General features: G+C 44.8%; 1 protein-coding gene across 2 annotated transcripts; it reads left to right on the forward strand.

The window, feature by feature from the left end:
* Positions 1-238: 238 nt before the first annotated feature.
* Positions 239-9,612, forward strand: sub1b (SUB1 regulator of transcription b). 2 transcript variants are annotated; one of them, XM_014143524.3, is made up of 5 exons: positions 239-394; positions 5,689-5,764; positions 5,866-6,003; positions 7,728-7,836; positions 8,793-9,612. In XM_014143524.3, the coding sequence occupies exons 2-5, from the start codon at positions 5,693-5,695 to the stop codon at positions 8,870-8,872; spliced, it is 399 nt and encodes a 132-aa protein (XP_013998999.3). In that variant the 5' UTR covers positions 239-394; positions 5,689-5,692; the 3' UTR covers positions 8,873-9,612. The 2 variants fall into 2 exon arrangements, with proteins under 2 accessions (XP_013998999.3, XP_013999000.3); XM_014143525.3 differs by having other exon boundaries at positions 244-394; positions 5,692-5,764.
* The last annotated feature ends 5,074 nt before the right edge of the window (positions 9,613-14,686 follow it).

Raw genomic sequence — 14,686 nt, forward strand, 5'->3', positions numbered from 1 at the left:
TATGATTAAAAAAAAAATAATTATAATAATAATAATAATAATATATATATATATATATATTATGATGACTGTTTATATATTCATTAATATGGTGCAGATACATGACGTGAATGTGACCATTCAAAATTGAATCCCCTTCCATCAGAGTCAATGAGTCCGTTCGTTGGAAACAACGAAACTACATTTCCCAGAATTGCGTCAGTTCGTTGGAAACAATGGAACTACATTTCCCAGAATTGCGTCAGTTCGCGCTAATCAAAAGCACAAGCTGCCGGACCTCGCTTGCTAAGTTAACCAACCATAAATCTTTAGCATCTCTCCACACTCCCCCGCTGCCTGTATCAACTAATCCTTCTAATTCATAAAAAAAACGAACAAACAAAAAAACAAACAGGTAAGTTGTCTTTGTCCTGGGTAAAGAAATTACAATCCACAGACACACTTGATTAAGTTTTTGGCTAGCTAACGTGTCCTGTCGTGGAAGCTATGCTAGCTAACCGAAAGTTGTCACTAACGTTAGTTCTCTAGCTAGCTGGTCATTAGTGCATGTGTTAACTAGCTAGTTAGCGTGTTAGAAAGCTAACTTGGTTATCTTATGAGTAATCTGCCTTACTGAGACCTAGCTAACTAGATACATGCATTCTACTCAGAGGGACGTATCTTTTTTTTTTTTTTTTTTTTAATTCATTCAGTTACCTAAAATGAAATCAAGTGTTATTTGTCACATGCTTGGTAAACAACGGGTGTAGACTAACAGTGACATTCTTACTAACGGTCCTACCCAACAACTCGGAAATAAAATGGAGAAATAGTTTTCAAGTAATAATAAATACACAATGAGTAACGATAACTTGGTTATATACACAGAGTACCAGAGTACCAGTACTGAGTCAATGATAACTTGGCTATATGCACGGGGTACCAGTACTGAGTCATTGTGCAGGAGTACGAGGTAATTGAGCTCTATGCACTACATGGCCAAAAGTATGTGGACACCTTCCCATTACAAAATCATGTGCAGTTGGTGTCCCCCCCCCCCCCCCCCCCCCCTTTGTTGCTGTAACAGCCTCCACTCTTCTGGGAAGGCTTTCCACTAGATGTTGATACATTGCTGTGGGGACTTGATTCCATTCAGCCACAAGAACATTAGTGAGGTGGGGCAGTTAGGCTTGGCTCGTAGTCAGCGTTCCAATTCATCCCAAAGGTGTTCGATGGGGTTGAGGTCAGGGCTCTGTGCAGGCCAGTCAAGTTCTTCAACACCGATCTCGACAAACCATTGCTGTATGGACCTCGCTTTGTGCACGGGGGCATTGTCATGCTGAAACAGGAAAGAGCCTTCCCCAAACTGTTGCCACAAAGTTGGAAGCACAGAATCGTCTAGAATGTCATTGTATGCTGTAGCGTTAAGATTTCCCTTTACTGGAACTAAGAGGCCCGAACCATGAAAAACAACTCCAGACCATTATTCCTCCTCCACCAAACTTTACAGTTGGCACTATGCATTGGGGTAGGTAATGTTCTCCTGGCATCCGCCAAACCCAGATCTGTCCGTCGGACTGCCAGATGGTGAAGCGTGATTCATTACTCCAGAGAATGCATCTCCACTGCTCCAGAGTCCAAATGCCGGCGAGCTTTACACCACTCCAGCCGACACTTGGCATTGCGCATGGTGATCTTAGGCTTGTGTGCGGTTGCCCGGCCATGGAAACCCATTTCATGAATCTCCCGACGAACAGTACTTGTGCTGACGTTGTTACCAGAGGCAGTTTGGGACTCAGTAGTGAGTGTTGCAACTGAGGACAGACACATTTTTTTTTTACGCGCTTCAGCACTTGGCAGACCTGTTCTGTGAGCTTGTGTGGCCTGCCACTTAGCGGCTTAGCCTTTGTTGCTCCTAGACGTTTCCACTTCACAATAACAGCACTTACAGTTGACCAGGGGCAGCTCTAGCAGGGCAGAAATTTGACTTGTTGAAAAGATTTCGGAGCAGTGTGCCAAAGCGCAGAACTGATGAGTTTACTAACAACGCGCAACACCTGCTGAATATGACCAGATGAGTTTACTAGGATTCACACGCACGTTATTTTGAAAGACATGGTTAACAACAGGAAGCGCGCCGCAATAAAACTGTTTTACTACCCAGATGATGATCATTTGAATCTTAACTTCTTGTTGAAAGTTATTCTTGAAAAGGGAGAAACTAACAAATTAGCAACAACATCCTCTTTGATAACACCTGCTGCAAACTATCTGACAACAAAAGCTAGCTAGCTAGACTGTGGGGGAAAACTACTGCTCGCTATTGGCTGTCAAGAAGTTAAAATCGTTTTTTTTGTTAAAAACAGTCACTCATTAAGTCCGTGTGATTGGTTGATTCCACTGTCACTCCAAAATGTTGCCCTAAAACAGTTGAATAGCAGATGCCTTTTTTATCTATCTTCTGATGGCCTAGCCAATGGCTGACTTAGCTAGCTAGATTTATCTCCCCAGAGACAAGTAAAGATAAAAAATATATATATATCCAAACATGATTTAGCTTCAGTGTTAACCCTTTACTTCCCAACAAAAGCGTAAGAGATTAATAAATAAATAAATATAAATCCTTAGCCCTTCTCTGAAGGTGTAGAAGGCCAACTGTTCCCCACTGTGTTTGGGTTAGTAATAATTTATAGAGTGCCTCTATTTTACCTCAGCATGAATTTTTTTTCACTATTCTGAAAGTCTGAAGAATCCATATGTTCTGAAATATGAACACAGAAATACTGGACATTTTGAACTCTTATGGTGGTGAAACCACAATCATGGTCTTGAATTGGACTCGCATTTTTCTGGTTTTGACTGTCTTGGACCCCTTGTCTCGACTCGGTCTCCCTCTGGTCTTGCTCTTGACTCTGACTTGATTTTGCTCCGGTTTTGGTCTTGACTCGGTCTCGCTTTTAGGTGTAACTAACTTAGCATCCGCTTCATCAGACCACTTCCATATGGGGGTACTTCCTGTTTTGAGTTTTTGCTTGTAAGCAGGAATGAGGAGGGTAGTAATGGTCAGATGAGGGAGAGCTATGTATGCATTTGTGTTAGGGGTGCACAATATAATCGATGAACATATCAGAATCGGCCGACATTAGCTAAAAATGCCAACATCGGTATTGGCCCGATGTATAGTTTAACGTTGATGTGCAAAACCGATGTCAAAGCTGACGTGCATACCTATATGACGCCACGTTAAAGTTTGCGCTACATGTGCAACACAGCATTCCTAACCTAGCCCACAATGTCTGCTGTGTGGATCGAGTAGTCAACAAGTCCAACAGTCATTTGAAAGAGGAAGAAAATTTCAGTGAGACAACTCAAAGGTGAAATCCATTAAAGCCAAGATAATGGATTTCATTGCCCTTGACAATCAACCGTTCTCTGTTGTGGCTGATGTTGGCTTTCGCCGACTGGTCGAGCACCCTTACACACTACCAAGTAGTCGCTATTTTTCACATGTTGCCCTACTGGAGTTACACAGTAATAGCATCACTGCTATTAGCTTCATGGCTGACATTTGGACCAGCGATATCAGCACCATGAGCATGATGAGTCTGACAGGACAGTGGGTCGTCGAGGATTTCGTACTGAGGAAAGTTGTATTTCATGCTCATGAATGTGCTGGTTGTCATACAGCTGCTGCCATTTCAATGCCATTTGAGAACATGTTTGAAATTTGGAAACATGAACACAATAGCTAGCTCCATTCGGACAACTGACTGGAGAAATAAGCTCATCAACTGTGCCTGTAGCAGACGGGATACCCTCTGTCATGGCATTGAAACGCCTGCTCAACAACACTGCCCACACAGGCTGTGGACAAGCGATTTGCTGGCATTCTCTCTTTACTGTGTCGCCACCATGCTCGACTCTAGGTACAAGGACCGCTACTTCGATGCAGACAAGAAACAGGGTTTACGTGAAATGTTACATGCACAGCTGGACAAGATGGAAACGGACACAGTGACAGTGCGCACCGAGGAAAAGAGGCCACAGACAGACAGAGCTGAAACTTCACTGCTTGACATGTATGATGAAATCCTGGCAAACGCAGGAAAGTGCTGTTTGAATGAATGCTTACGAGCATGCTGCTGCCTACCACCGCTCAGTCAGACTGCTCTATCAAATCATAGACTTAATTATAATATAATAAAGACACAGAAATACGAGCTTTTGGTCATGAATATGGTCGAATCTGTAAACTATCATTTCGAAAAAACAAAACATTTATTCTTTTAGTGAAATACGGAACCAACCGTTCTGTATTTTATCGAACGGGTGGCAACCCTAAGTCTAAATATTGCTGTTACATTGCACAACCTTCAATGTTATGTCATAATTATTATGTACAATTCTGGCAAATTAATTATGGTCTTTGTTAGGTAGACATGGTCTTCACACAGTTCGCAATGAGCCAGGCGGCCCAAACTGCTGCATATACCCTGACTGAGAAGCGACATAATTTCCCTAGTTAATATTGCCTGCCAACATGAATTTCTTTTAACTAAATATGCAGGTAAAAAAAATATACTTGTATTGATTTTAAGCAAGACATTGTTCATGGTTAGGTTCATTGGTGCAACGATTGTGCTTTTTTCGCAAATGCGCTTTTGTTAAATCATCACCCGTTTGACGAAGTAAGCTGTGATTCGATGATAAGGCACCGTATTAATTATATGCAATGCAGGACAAGCTAGTTAAACTAGTAAGATCATCAACCATGTGTAGTTAACTAGTGATTATGTTAAGATTGTTTTTTTATAAGATAAGTTTAATGCTAGCTAGCAACTTTCCTTGGCTTCTTGCTAAACTCGTGTAACAGGTGGTCAGCCTGCCACGCAGTCTCCTCGTGGATCGCAATGTAATCGGCCATAATCGGCGTCCAATGCCGATTACCGATTGTTATGAAAGCTTGAAATCGGCCCTAATTAATCGCCCTTGCCGGTCGACCTGTAGTGTAACTATTTAACTGTAATAGAATGCTTAAAAGGCTGCTAAATTTTTTAAAATCAGTATCGTTTTTTTTTTTGCAAGGGAAATATTGGATATCAGTATCTGCCAAAAAATGTCATATCGGTGAATCACTAGTTTGTGTGTGTCAAGTAGAGGTGATCTGAAGGCTTGTGATGGAGACACGGCACTTGAGCCTAGGTTTTAGCTCAGAGGGCTGATGGGTTGCAGTGCTCATGTGACCTGGGTCTGAACCCAGTCTGTCACACTTAACACCAATATATTGGAGGTTAGTCTGGATTGAAGCTTTCACCTGCAGGAATAAGGCAAGGGAACTTTTAACGTCCTATGTCCTGAAAACCTCAACCTTTTGGCCGGTCATATGATTGATAAGTCTAATGTACTGATGGACGGCCATTACAAGCTCAGTGTGTAGAGCATGGTGTTTGCAACGCCAGGGTTGTGGGTTCGATTCCCACGGGGGACCAGTATGGGGAGAAAAAAAGATGTATGAAATGTATGCATTCACTACTGTAAGTCGCTCTGGATAAGAGCGTCTGCTAAATGACTAAAATGTAAAAATACTGCTATAGACCACTGTCTATGAAGTGTTTAGTGTTGGTATACACAGTACTCTATGTGGATACCTGGTGGCAGTGTTGAACTTCACATTGCTGCTACTGTAACGGTGATGTCTTTGTTTCCTAGCAGAATGCCCAAATCAAAGGAAGTGGTGACGTCCACATCTGGCAGTGACTCTGACAGTGAGGTGGAGAAGACCAAGGTGTGTGTCTTGGGGGGGGGGGGGGAGGTTTGAGATGAAACGAATGGTGTCCTGTGCTGTGACTACTGAAGCCCTCGTCCCTAACTGAACATGTATTTCAGGCCAAGAGAAAGAAGCCCAGTGCTCCACCAGAGAAGCCAGGGGCCAAGAAACCGAAGCTGAGTGGCGAGGGCTCTAGACCTGGTGCAGGAGGGTCCTCTAAGGCTGCAGACAGCAAAACGGAGGATGGCATGTTTCAGGTTAGTCATCTCTTGGTTACAGAAGCAGATAATGCTGTTACGGCTACATTATCGGACTGTTACAGACGCAGATAATGCTGTTACGGCTACACTACATGGCCGGACTGTTACAGACGCGGATAATGCTGTTACGGCTACATTATCGGACTGTTACAGATAATGCTGTTACGGCTACATTACCGGACTGTTCAGACACAGATAATGCTGTTACGGCTACATTACCGGACTGTTACAGACACAGATAATGCTGTTACGGCTACATTATCGGACTGTTACAGACACAGATAATGCTGTTACGGCTACATTACCAGACTGTTACAGACACAGATAATGCTGTTACGGCTACATTACCAGACTGTTACAGACACAGATAATGCTGTTACGGCTACATTACCAGACTGTTACAGACACAGATAATGCTGTTACGGCTACATTATCGGACTGTTAGACGCGCATAATGCTGTTACGGCTACATGGTCGGACTGTTAGACGCGGGGATAATGCTGTTACGGCTACATGATCAGACTGTTACAGATGCAGATAATGCTGTTACGCTACATTACCGGACTGTTAGACACAACACGACTACATTATCGGACTGTTAGACGCAGATAATGCTGCTACAGCCACATTATCATACGGTTACAGACACAAATAATGCTGTTACGGTTACATTATCAGACTGTTACAGACACAGATAATGCTGTTACGGCTACATTATCGGACTGTTACAGACGCGGATAGTGCTGTTACGCGGATAGTGCTGTTACGCTACATGGTCGGACTGTTAGACGCGGATAATGCTGTTACTGCTATATTACCGGACTGTTACAGACACAGCACGGCTACATTATCGGACTGTTACAGACGCGGATAATGCTGTTACAGCTACATGGTCGGACTGAGATGTGATGTCATCACTGTTCCTACTTAGCCGTATAGTGTCGTCCCTATCTAGACACACTGTCTGTACAACTGAGCCGAGCCCTCTTGCCTTCGCAAAAACACACGTGACTTCTAGCTTGACGATGTACTAGCCAGTTGCGCCACCGAAAAGCTAACAATACGGCAACACGATATGGAGACACTTCAAGCTGTGAAGTGAGCTTATGGTACGACCTTAACCGTGTTACAGTCCCAAGTTCTCTCACGTCACCCCGCTCCTCCGCTCTCTCCACTGGCTTCCAGTTGAAGCTCGCATCCGCTACAAGACCATGGTGCTTGCCTACAGAGCTTTGAGGGGAACGGCACCTCCGTACCTTCAGGCTCTGATCAGGCCCTACACCCAAACGAGGGCACTGCGCTCATCCACCTCTGGCCTCTCTACCTCTGAGGAAGCACAGTTCCCGCTCAGCCCAGTCAAAACTGTTCGCTGCTCTGGCACCCCTATGGTGGAACAAGCTCCCTCACGACGCCAGGACAGCGGAGTCAATCACCACCTTCCGGAGACACCTGAAACCCCACCACTTTAAGGAATACCTAGGATAGGATAAAGTAATCCTTCTAACCCCCCCCCCCCCAATACTCTAATACCCCCCTAAAAGATTTAGATGCACTATTGTAAAGTGGTTGTTCCACTGGATATCATAAGGTGAATGCACCAATTTGTAAGTCGCTCTGGATAAGAGCGTCTGCTAAATGACGTAAAAAATGTTAAATGTTCCGGGGAAGACATGTCCCTGGAAGAAAAGAGTGAGCTGATTGGTCCGTTTTGTGTGTTCCAGATTGGGAGAATGCGATACGTCAGTGTCAGAGAATTTAAAGGGAAGTGTTTAGTTGACATCAGAGAGTACTGGATGAATCAGGACGGCGAAATGAAGCCCGGCAAAAAAGGTACGACACCCAGAGAACTGCTGTCCCTCACTTCAAATAGTAGCCGTGGAAACTGAATTGTTGTCATTTTTAACTCGGGCTGCTGAGGTATTGTGCATGCCAAAATCCTGTCTGTGACACAGATATTCAAGCCCTTTTTATTACAGTGTCCTAGTCACCCTCTTCTGTAATTGTACCATGTCCATGTGCTGTTATAATCTCCACCCGGCACAGCCAGAAGAGGACTGGCCACCCCTCATAGCCTGGTTCCTCTCTAGGTTTCTTCCTAGGTTCTGGCCTTTCTAGGGAGTTTTTCCTAGCCACCGTGCTTCTACATCTGCATTGCTTGCTGTTTGAGGGTTTTAGGCTGGGTTTCTGTACAGCACTTTGAGATATCAGCTGATGTAAGAAGGGCTATATAAATACTCTAAATACTCTGCTCTAACCCCTCTATAAATACTCTAGTACTCTGCTCTAACCCCTCTATAAATACTCTAGTACTCTAATACTCTGCTCTAACCCCTCTATAAATGCTCTGCTCTAACCCCTCTATAAATACTCTAGTACTCTGCTCTAACCCCTCTATAAGTACTCTCGTACTCTGCTCTAACCCCTCTATAAAAACTCTAGTACTCTAATACTCTGCTCTAACCCCTCTATAAATGCTCTGCTCTAACCCCTCTATAAATACTCTAGTACTCTGCTCTAACCCCCCTATAAGTACTCTAGTACTCTGCTCTAACCCCTCTATAAGTACTCTAGTACTCTGCTCTAACCCATCTATAAATACTCTAGTACTCTAATACTCTGCTCTAACCCCTCTATAAATACTCTAATACTCTGCTCTAACCCCTCTATAAATACTCTAATACTCTGCTCTAACCCCTCTGTCTCCGGAGGTTTTGTATGAAACCAGAAGACTGTCTTTACTGTGGCTTTTTTAAAAATTTTTTATTAAAGTGTATTTTTGTTTCCAGGCATCTCCTTAAACCCGGAGCAGTGGACCCAGCTGAAGGACCAGATGTCAGAGATCGACGACGCGATCAAGAGAACATGATGACCGTGGTGCTGACAGTCCAGCTTGTCTATCTAATGATCTTAGATGTTGCCACTGACGTTTAGGATGAGTCCCACATGGAACCCTATTCCCTGTATAGTGCACTACTTTAGACCAAGGCCCTATAGGGAATAGGGTGCACCACTTTAGACCAAGGCCCTATAGGGAATAGGGTGCACTACTTTAGACCAAGACCCTATAGGGAATAGGGTGCACTACTTTAGACCAAGACCCTATAGGGAATAGGGTGCACCACTTTAGACCAAGGCCCTATAGGGAATAGGGTGCACTACTTTAGACCAAGACCCTATAGGGAATAGGGTGCACTACTTTAGACCAAGACCCTATAGGGAATAGGGTGCACTACTTTAGACCAAGGCCCTATAGGGAATAGGGTGCACTACTTTAGACCAAGACCCTATAGGGAATAGGGTGCACTACTTTAGACCAAGGCCCTATAGGGAATAGGGTGCACTACTTTAGACCAAGGCCCTATAGGGAATAGGGTGCCATTTGGACTTTCCCAAACCCTTTTTTTCCCTGCCAAATAAATGTGTAAGGACTGAATTATTTTATAAATCTAAATTTGCTGTTCTGTTGAATTAGTTATTTTGCATGTGCTGTTTTAGTTTGCTTTGTGTTTTGAACTATGAAGAAATGTGTTTGATTGTGATTGGTATTTGGTTGATATGAAGACTTTGAATAAATTACCTTTTTTTTTGTATGAAAATAATTTAAAAGCCATGTAAAGTAATCAAATTATTCTCTCTACTTTATGGTATTTTCTTACTTTCATCCCCCATGTTCAGTGTAATTTTAGACACTATTACACAAATGGGTATTACAAAGGTCAGATAATGAATCCTGCTGCCACAATACTGTTAGCCCACTGAACTAAAGCCTTGAGGCATAAACACAACTATCTAAAACAAGTCTGGGGGGGGTCTCTGTGTAAGGTGAAGCTACTCACCAAGCCACCGCCGTTGCGTCCAAACAACCAGGTCCAAATCATCCCCCCCTCCCAGTCACAGTTCTGTTATCTAGATCCAGACCAGCTGGTAGCGCCGCAGTTGTATTCCCTGAACGGAAACCAGAGCTGAGAACGTCCTGCATCCAATTACATCTCATGTCTAAATCAGATCAGAGCCTTTGTTGAGTCACCTGGCCAGGAAAGACCTGGCACAGCACACACACACACACACACACAGCGCACACACACTGGTGACATGGTGGCTCTGAAGGAGACGTGCTGAACCAAGCATCCACGATGAGTTGCTGCTACTAGGACACTACTGAGCTCTATGAAGTCTTGTAGTGAAATTGTTTCCCAATATAGATACTTGCATATATCACTGTATAAACTACGAAGGGATACAATGGCCAAGTGTACTATTCAATATCTATTCATACTATAAAGTACATTAGCAGAGCATGCTGACTGACATTGGCCTTGTCTAGACACTCTAACTACAAACTTTACATGAAACTAAATTTAAAAATAATGAACACTTGAAAACGAGAGGGGCACGTGAGCCATCTAATTCACTAGATGGTCTCAGAGACTGTCTCTACCACTAGATGGCACCAGAGACTGTCTCTACCACTAGACGGCACCAGAGACTGTCTCTACCACTAGATGGCACCAGAGACTGTCTCTACCACTAGATGGCACCAGAGACTGTCTCTACCACTAGATGGCACCAGAGACTGTCTCTACCACTAGATGGCACCAGAGACTGTCTCTACCACTACATGGCACCAGAGACTGTCTCTACCACTAGATGGCACCAGAGACTGTCTCTACCACTAGATGGCACCAGAGACTGTCTCTACCACTAGATGGCACCAGAGACTGTCTCTACCACTAGATGGTCCCAGAGACTGTCTCTACCACTAGATGGCACCAGAGACTGTCTCTACCACTAGATGGCACCAGAGACTGTCTCTACCACTAGATGGCACCAGAGACTGTCTCTACCACTAGATGGCACCAGAGACTGTCTCTACCACTAGATGGCACCAGAGACTGTCTCTACCACTACATGGCACCAGAGACTGTCTCTACCACTAGATGGCACCAGAGACTGTCTCTACCACGAGATGGTCCCAGAGACTGTCTCTACCACTAGATGTCCCAGAGACTGTCTCTACCACTAGATGTCCCAGAGACTGTCTCTACCACTAGATGGCACCAGAGACTGTCTCTACCACTACATGGCACCAGAGACTGTCTCTACCACTACATGGCACCAGAGACTGTCTCTACCACTAGATGGTCCCAGAGACTGTCTCTACCACTAGATGGCACCAGAGACTGTCTCTACCACTAGATGGCACCAGAGACTGTCTCTACCACTAGATGGCACCAGAGACTGTCTCTACCACTAGACGGCACCAGAGACTGTCTCTACCACTAGATGGTCCCAGAGACTGTCTCTACCACTAGATGGTACCAGAGACTGTCTCTACCACTAGATGGTCCCAGAGACTGTCTCTACCACTAGATGGTACCAGAGACTGTCTCTACCACTAGATGGCACCAGATACTGTCTCTACCACTAGATGGTCCCAGAGACTGTCTCTACCACTAGATGGCACCAGAGACTGTCTCTACCACTAGATGGTACCAGAGACTGTCTCTACCACTAGATGGTACCAGAGACTGTCTCTACCACTACATGGCACCAGAGACTGTCTCTACCACTACATGGCACCAGAGACTGTCTCTACCACTAGACGGCACCAGAGACTGTCTCTACCACTAGATGGTCCCAGAGACTGTCTCTACCACTAGATGGTCCCAGAGACTGTCTCTACCACTAGACGGCACCAGAGACTGTCTCTACCACTAGATGGTCCCAGAGACTGTCTCTACCACTAGATGGTACCAGAGACTGTCTCTACCACTAGATGGTACCAGATACTGTCTCTACCACTACATGGCACCAGAGACTGTCTCTACCACTAGATGGTCCCAGAGACTGTCTCTACCACTAGACGGCACCAGAGACTGTCTCTACCACTAGACGGCACCAGAGACTGTCTCTACCACTAGATGGTCCCAGAGACTGTCTCTACCACTAGATGGTCCCAGAGACTGTCTCTACCACTAGATGGTCCCAGAGACTGTCTCTACCACTAGATGGCACCAGATACTGTCTCTACCACTAGACGGCACCAGAGACCGACTGAATCACTCGACGGTACCAGAGACCGACTGAATCACTCGACGGTACCAGTTTCTCATCTTTGCTTTCGGTCGTCCTCCATGCAGCTTTATTCAATTGGGACCAAGTTACCTCTTAAATATGAGTAAATCCAGGATAGAGGCTGATATCAATGTCATAATTCACAGACTATGGAGGAGAAATCTTATTTTATACCACGGCGTTGTTGCATACTCATTTCTGAATGGCTCGAAGGGCAATTTTAGAGCATACGTTATTTAAGTGATAATGCCCGTGAAGCCGGTGTTTGGAGGATATATTGGCACGGGTCGAGGGTCGGCAAACCGTACCAATATTTCCTCCAAACACCGGCTTCGAGCGTATGACAAAACATTTATTTTCACTGTTCTAATTACGTTGGTAACCAGTTTATAATAGCAATAAGGCACCTCGGGGGTTTGTGCTATATGGCCAATATCCCACCGGTGAAGGGCTGTGTCCAGGCACTGCGTATCAGGTAGAATTCCATGGCTATAGTTTATTCTTACATGATCTATTGTACTGCTTTTGAAAGCAAATGTCAAATTGGAAAACATTGGCATTGTTGAATTAGATTTTCATAATAGTAAGTTTGGACTCGTGCTTTGGTTAGCTCAACTAGCAAGTCTGTTTGGTTACCACGTTAACTACTGTAGCTATCTTATGAACTTACTAACAGTTTAGGTGGATGTTGAAACACATTTCTACCGGCAAAATGAACCCATTTGTAGCAGCAAATGTGTTAAATTATAACCATGATATAGAAAGGGACAATCAACTCGTCTCTATGCGTTCTCTGGAAAAGAATACGTGGAAGATGGCTGTTCCACTCCCCTAGCGCGTCACTTTCCACGTTGTTCTTTTATTTTCCATAGAACGCGTCGCCGTCGTTAATTATCTGTTATGTACAATTAGTGGGGCACACTGCACTCTAGTACATGTACACTGCTTTGTACCTGTTATTCACAATACTGACCCACTGGAGAGGACGCTAGGCTGAGAGGTCTCTGCTTACTGTCCTGTAGGCCTAATCTCTGGTTATCGTCCTGTTTCTCTCAAGTTGGTACAAACGTGGCACTACTGGTAGTAATGCGAAAGTTGGATTTTCAATTCCTATACTGTAGCATGTGCTACTGTATAGCCTACTTTAGGTTTGAACTAAAAGTGTCTGTTAAGAGTTGCCACTGTTTGGGGACAGAATTGATCTCTCAGGTACTCTATGCTCATATATTGGTGCTGGCTGTACCCTGCTCACACCCATCCACCTTTTAGAAGAGTGCAAAAAATGTAATGTGTGTACTTTATATTTGTCATGTTTCTCACATGTACTTGTGTTTTGCATATCCCAACTCCCCCCTGAGAGTGGGGTCACAGGTTAGTCAGACATTATCAATGGTTAGGGTTGGTCAAGGGGCACGTCAACAGATTTTTCACCCTGTCATCTCTGGGATTTGAACTAGCTACCTTTCGGTTACTGGCCCAATGCTCTAACCGCTAGGCTACCTGCTGGTTACTGACCCAACGCTCTAACCACTAGGCTACCTGCCTCTAACCACTAGGCTACCTGCTGGTTACTAGTCCAACGCTCTAACCACTAGGCTACCTGCTGGTTACGTCCAACCCTCCCAGGCACCGCCTCTAACCACTAGGCTACCTGCTGGTTACTGGCCCAACTCTCTAACCACTAGGCTACCTGCTGGTTACTAGTCCAACTCTTTAACCACTAGGCTACCTGCTGGTTACTAGTCCAACGCTCTAACCACTAGGCAACCTGCTGGTTACTAGCCCAACGCTCTAACCACTAGGCTACCTGCTGGTTACTAACCCAACGCTCTAACCACTAGGCTACCTGCTGGTTACTGGCCCAACGCTCTAACCACTAGGCTACCTGCTGGTTACTGGCCCAACGCTCTAACCACTAGGCTACCTGCTGGTTACTAATCCAACGCTCTAACCACTAGGCTACCTGCTGGTTACTGGCCCAACGCTCTAACCACTAGGCTACCTGCTGGTTACTAGTCCAACGCTCTAACCACTAGGCTACCTGCTGGTTACTAATCCAACACTCTAACCACTAGGCTACCTGCTGGTTACTGGCCCAACGCTCTAACCACTAGGCTACCTGCTGGTTACTGGCCCAACGCTCTAACCACTAGGCTACCTGCTGGTTACTAATCCAACGCTCTAACCACTAGGCTACCTGCTGGTTACTGGCCCAACGCTCTAACCACTAGGCTACCTGCTGGTTACTGGCCCAACGCTCTAACCACTAGGCTACCTGCTGGTTACTGGCCCAACGCTCTAACCACTAGGCTACCTGCTGGTTACTGGCCCAACACTCTAACCACTAGGCTACCTGCTGGTTACTGGCCCAACGCTCTAACCACTAGGCTACCTGCTGGTTACTGGCCCAACGCTCTAACCACTAGGCTACCTGCTACCTGAATTTATTTCAGATTTGAGTCTGACTTTTTTGTTGTTGTTGTATATATCATGTAGGTGTTGCTCCTGGTGCTGATTTCGCTTACACACAAATTAATAACATGGCATTATTTAAACACAATGTATGTATTTAACTGTTTGTTTTGGAAACTATCATGATAACAGC

Source organism: Salmo salar, chromosome 15 (genome assembly GCF_965601325.2).
Source record: "Salmo salar chromosome 15, fSalSal1, whole genome shotgun sequence".
Taxonomy (NCBI): domain Eukaryota; kingdom Metazoa; phylum Chordata; class Actinopteri; order Salmoniformes; family Salmonidae; genus Salmo; species Salmo salar.

What these genes read in the sequence shown, in the direction of transcription:
- sub1b (XM_014143524.3), top strand. Translation starts at nt 5,693, where the DNA reads ATGCCCAAATCAAAGGAAGTGGTGACGTCCACATCTGGCAGTGACTCT. An exon ending in CGGAGGATGGCATGTTTCAG is followed by an intron (nt 6,004 to 7,727) that starts GTTAGTCATCTC and finishes TGTGTGTTCCAG; the next exon opens with ATTGGGAGAATGCGATACGT. An exon ending in AATGAAGCCCGGCAAAAAAG is followed by an intron (nt 7,837 to 8,792) that starts GTACGACACCCA and finishes TTTTGTTTCCAG; the next exon opens with GCATCTCCTTAAACCCGGAG.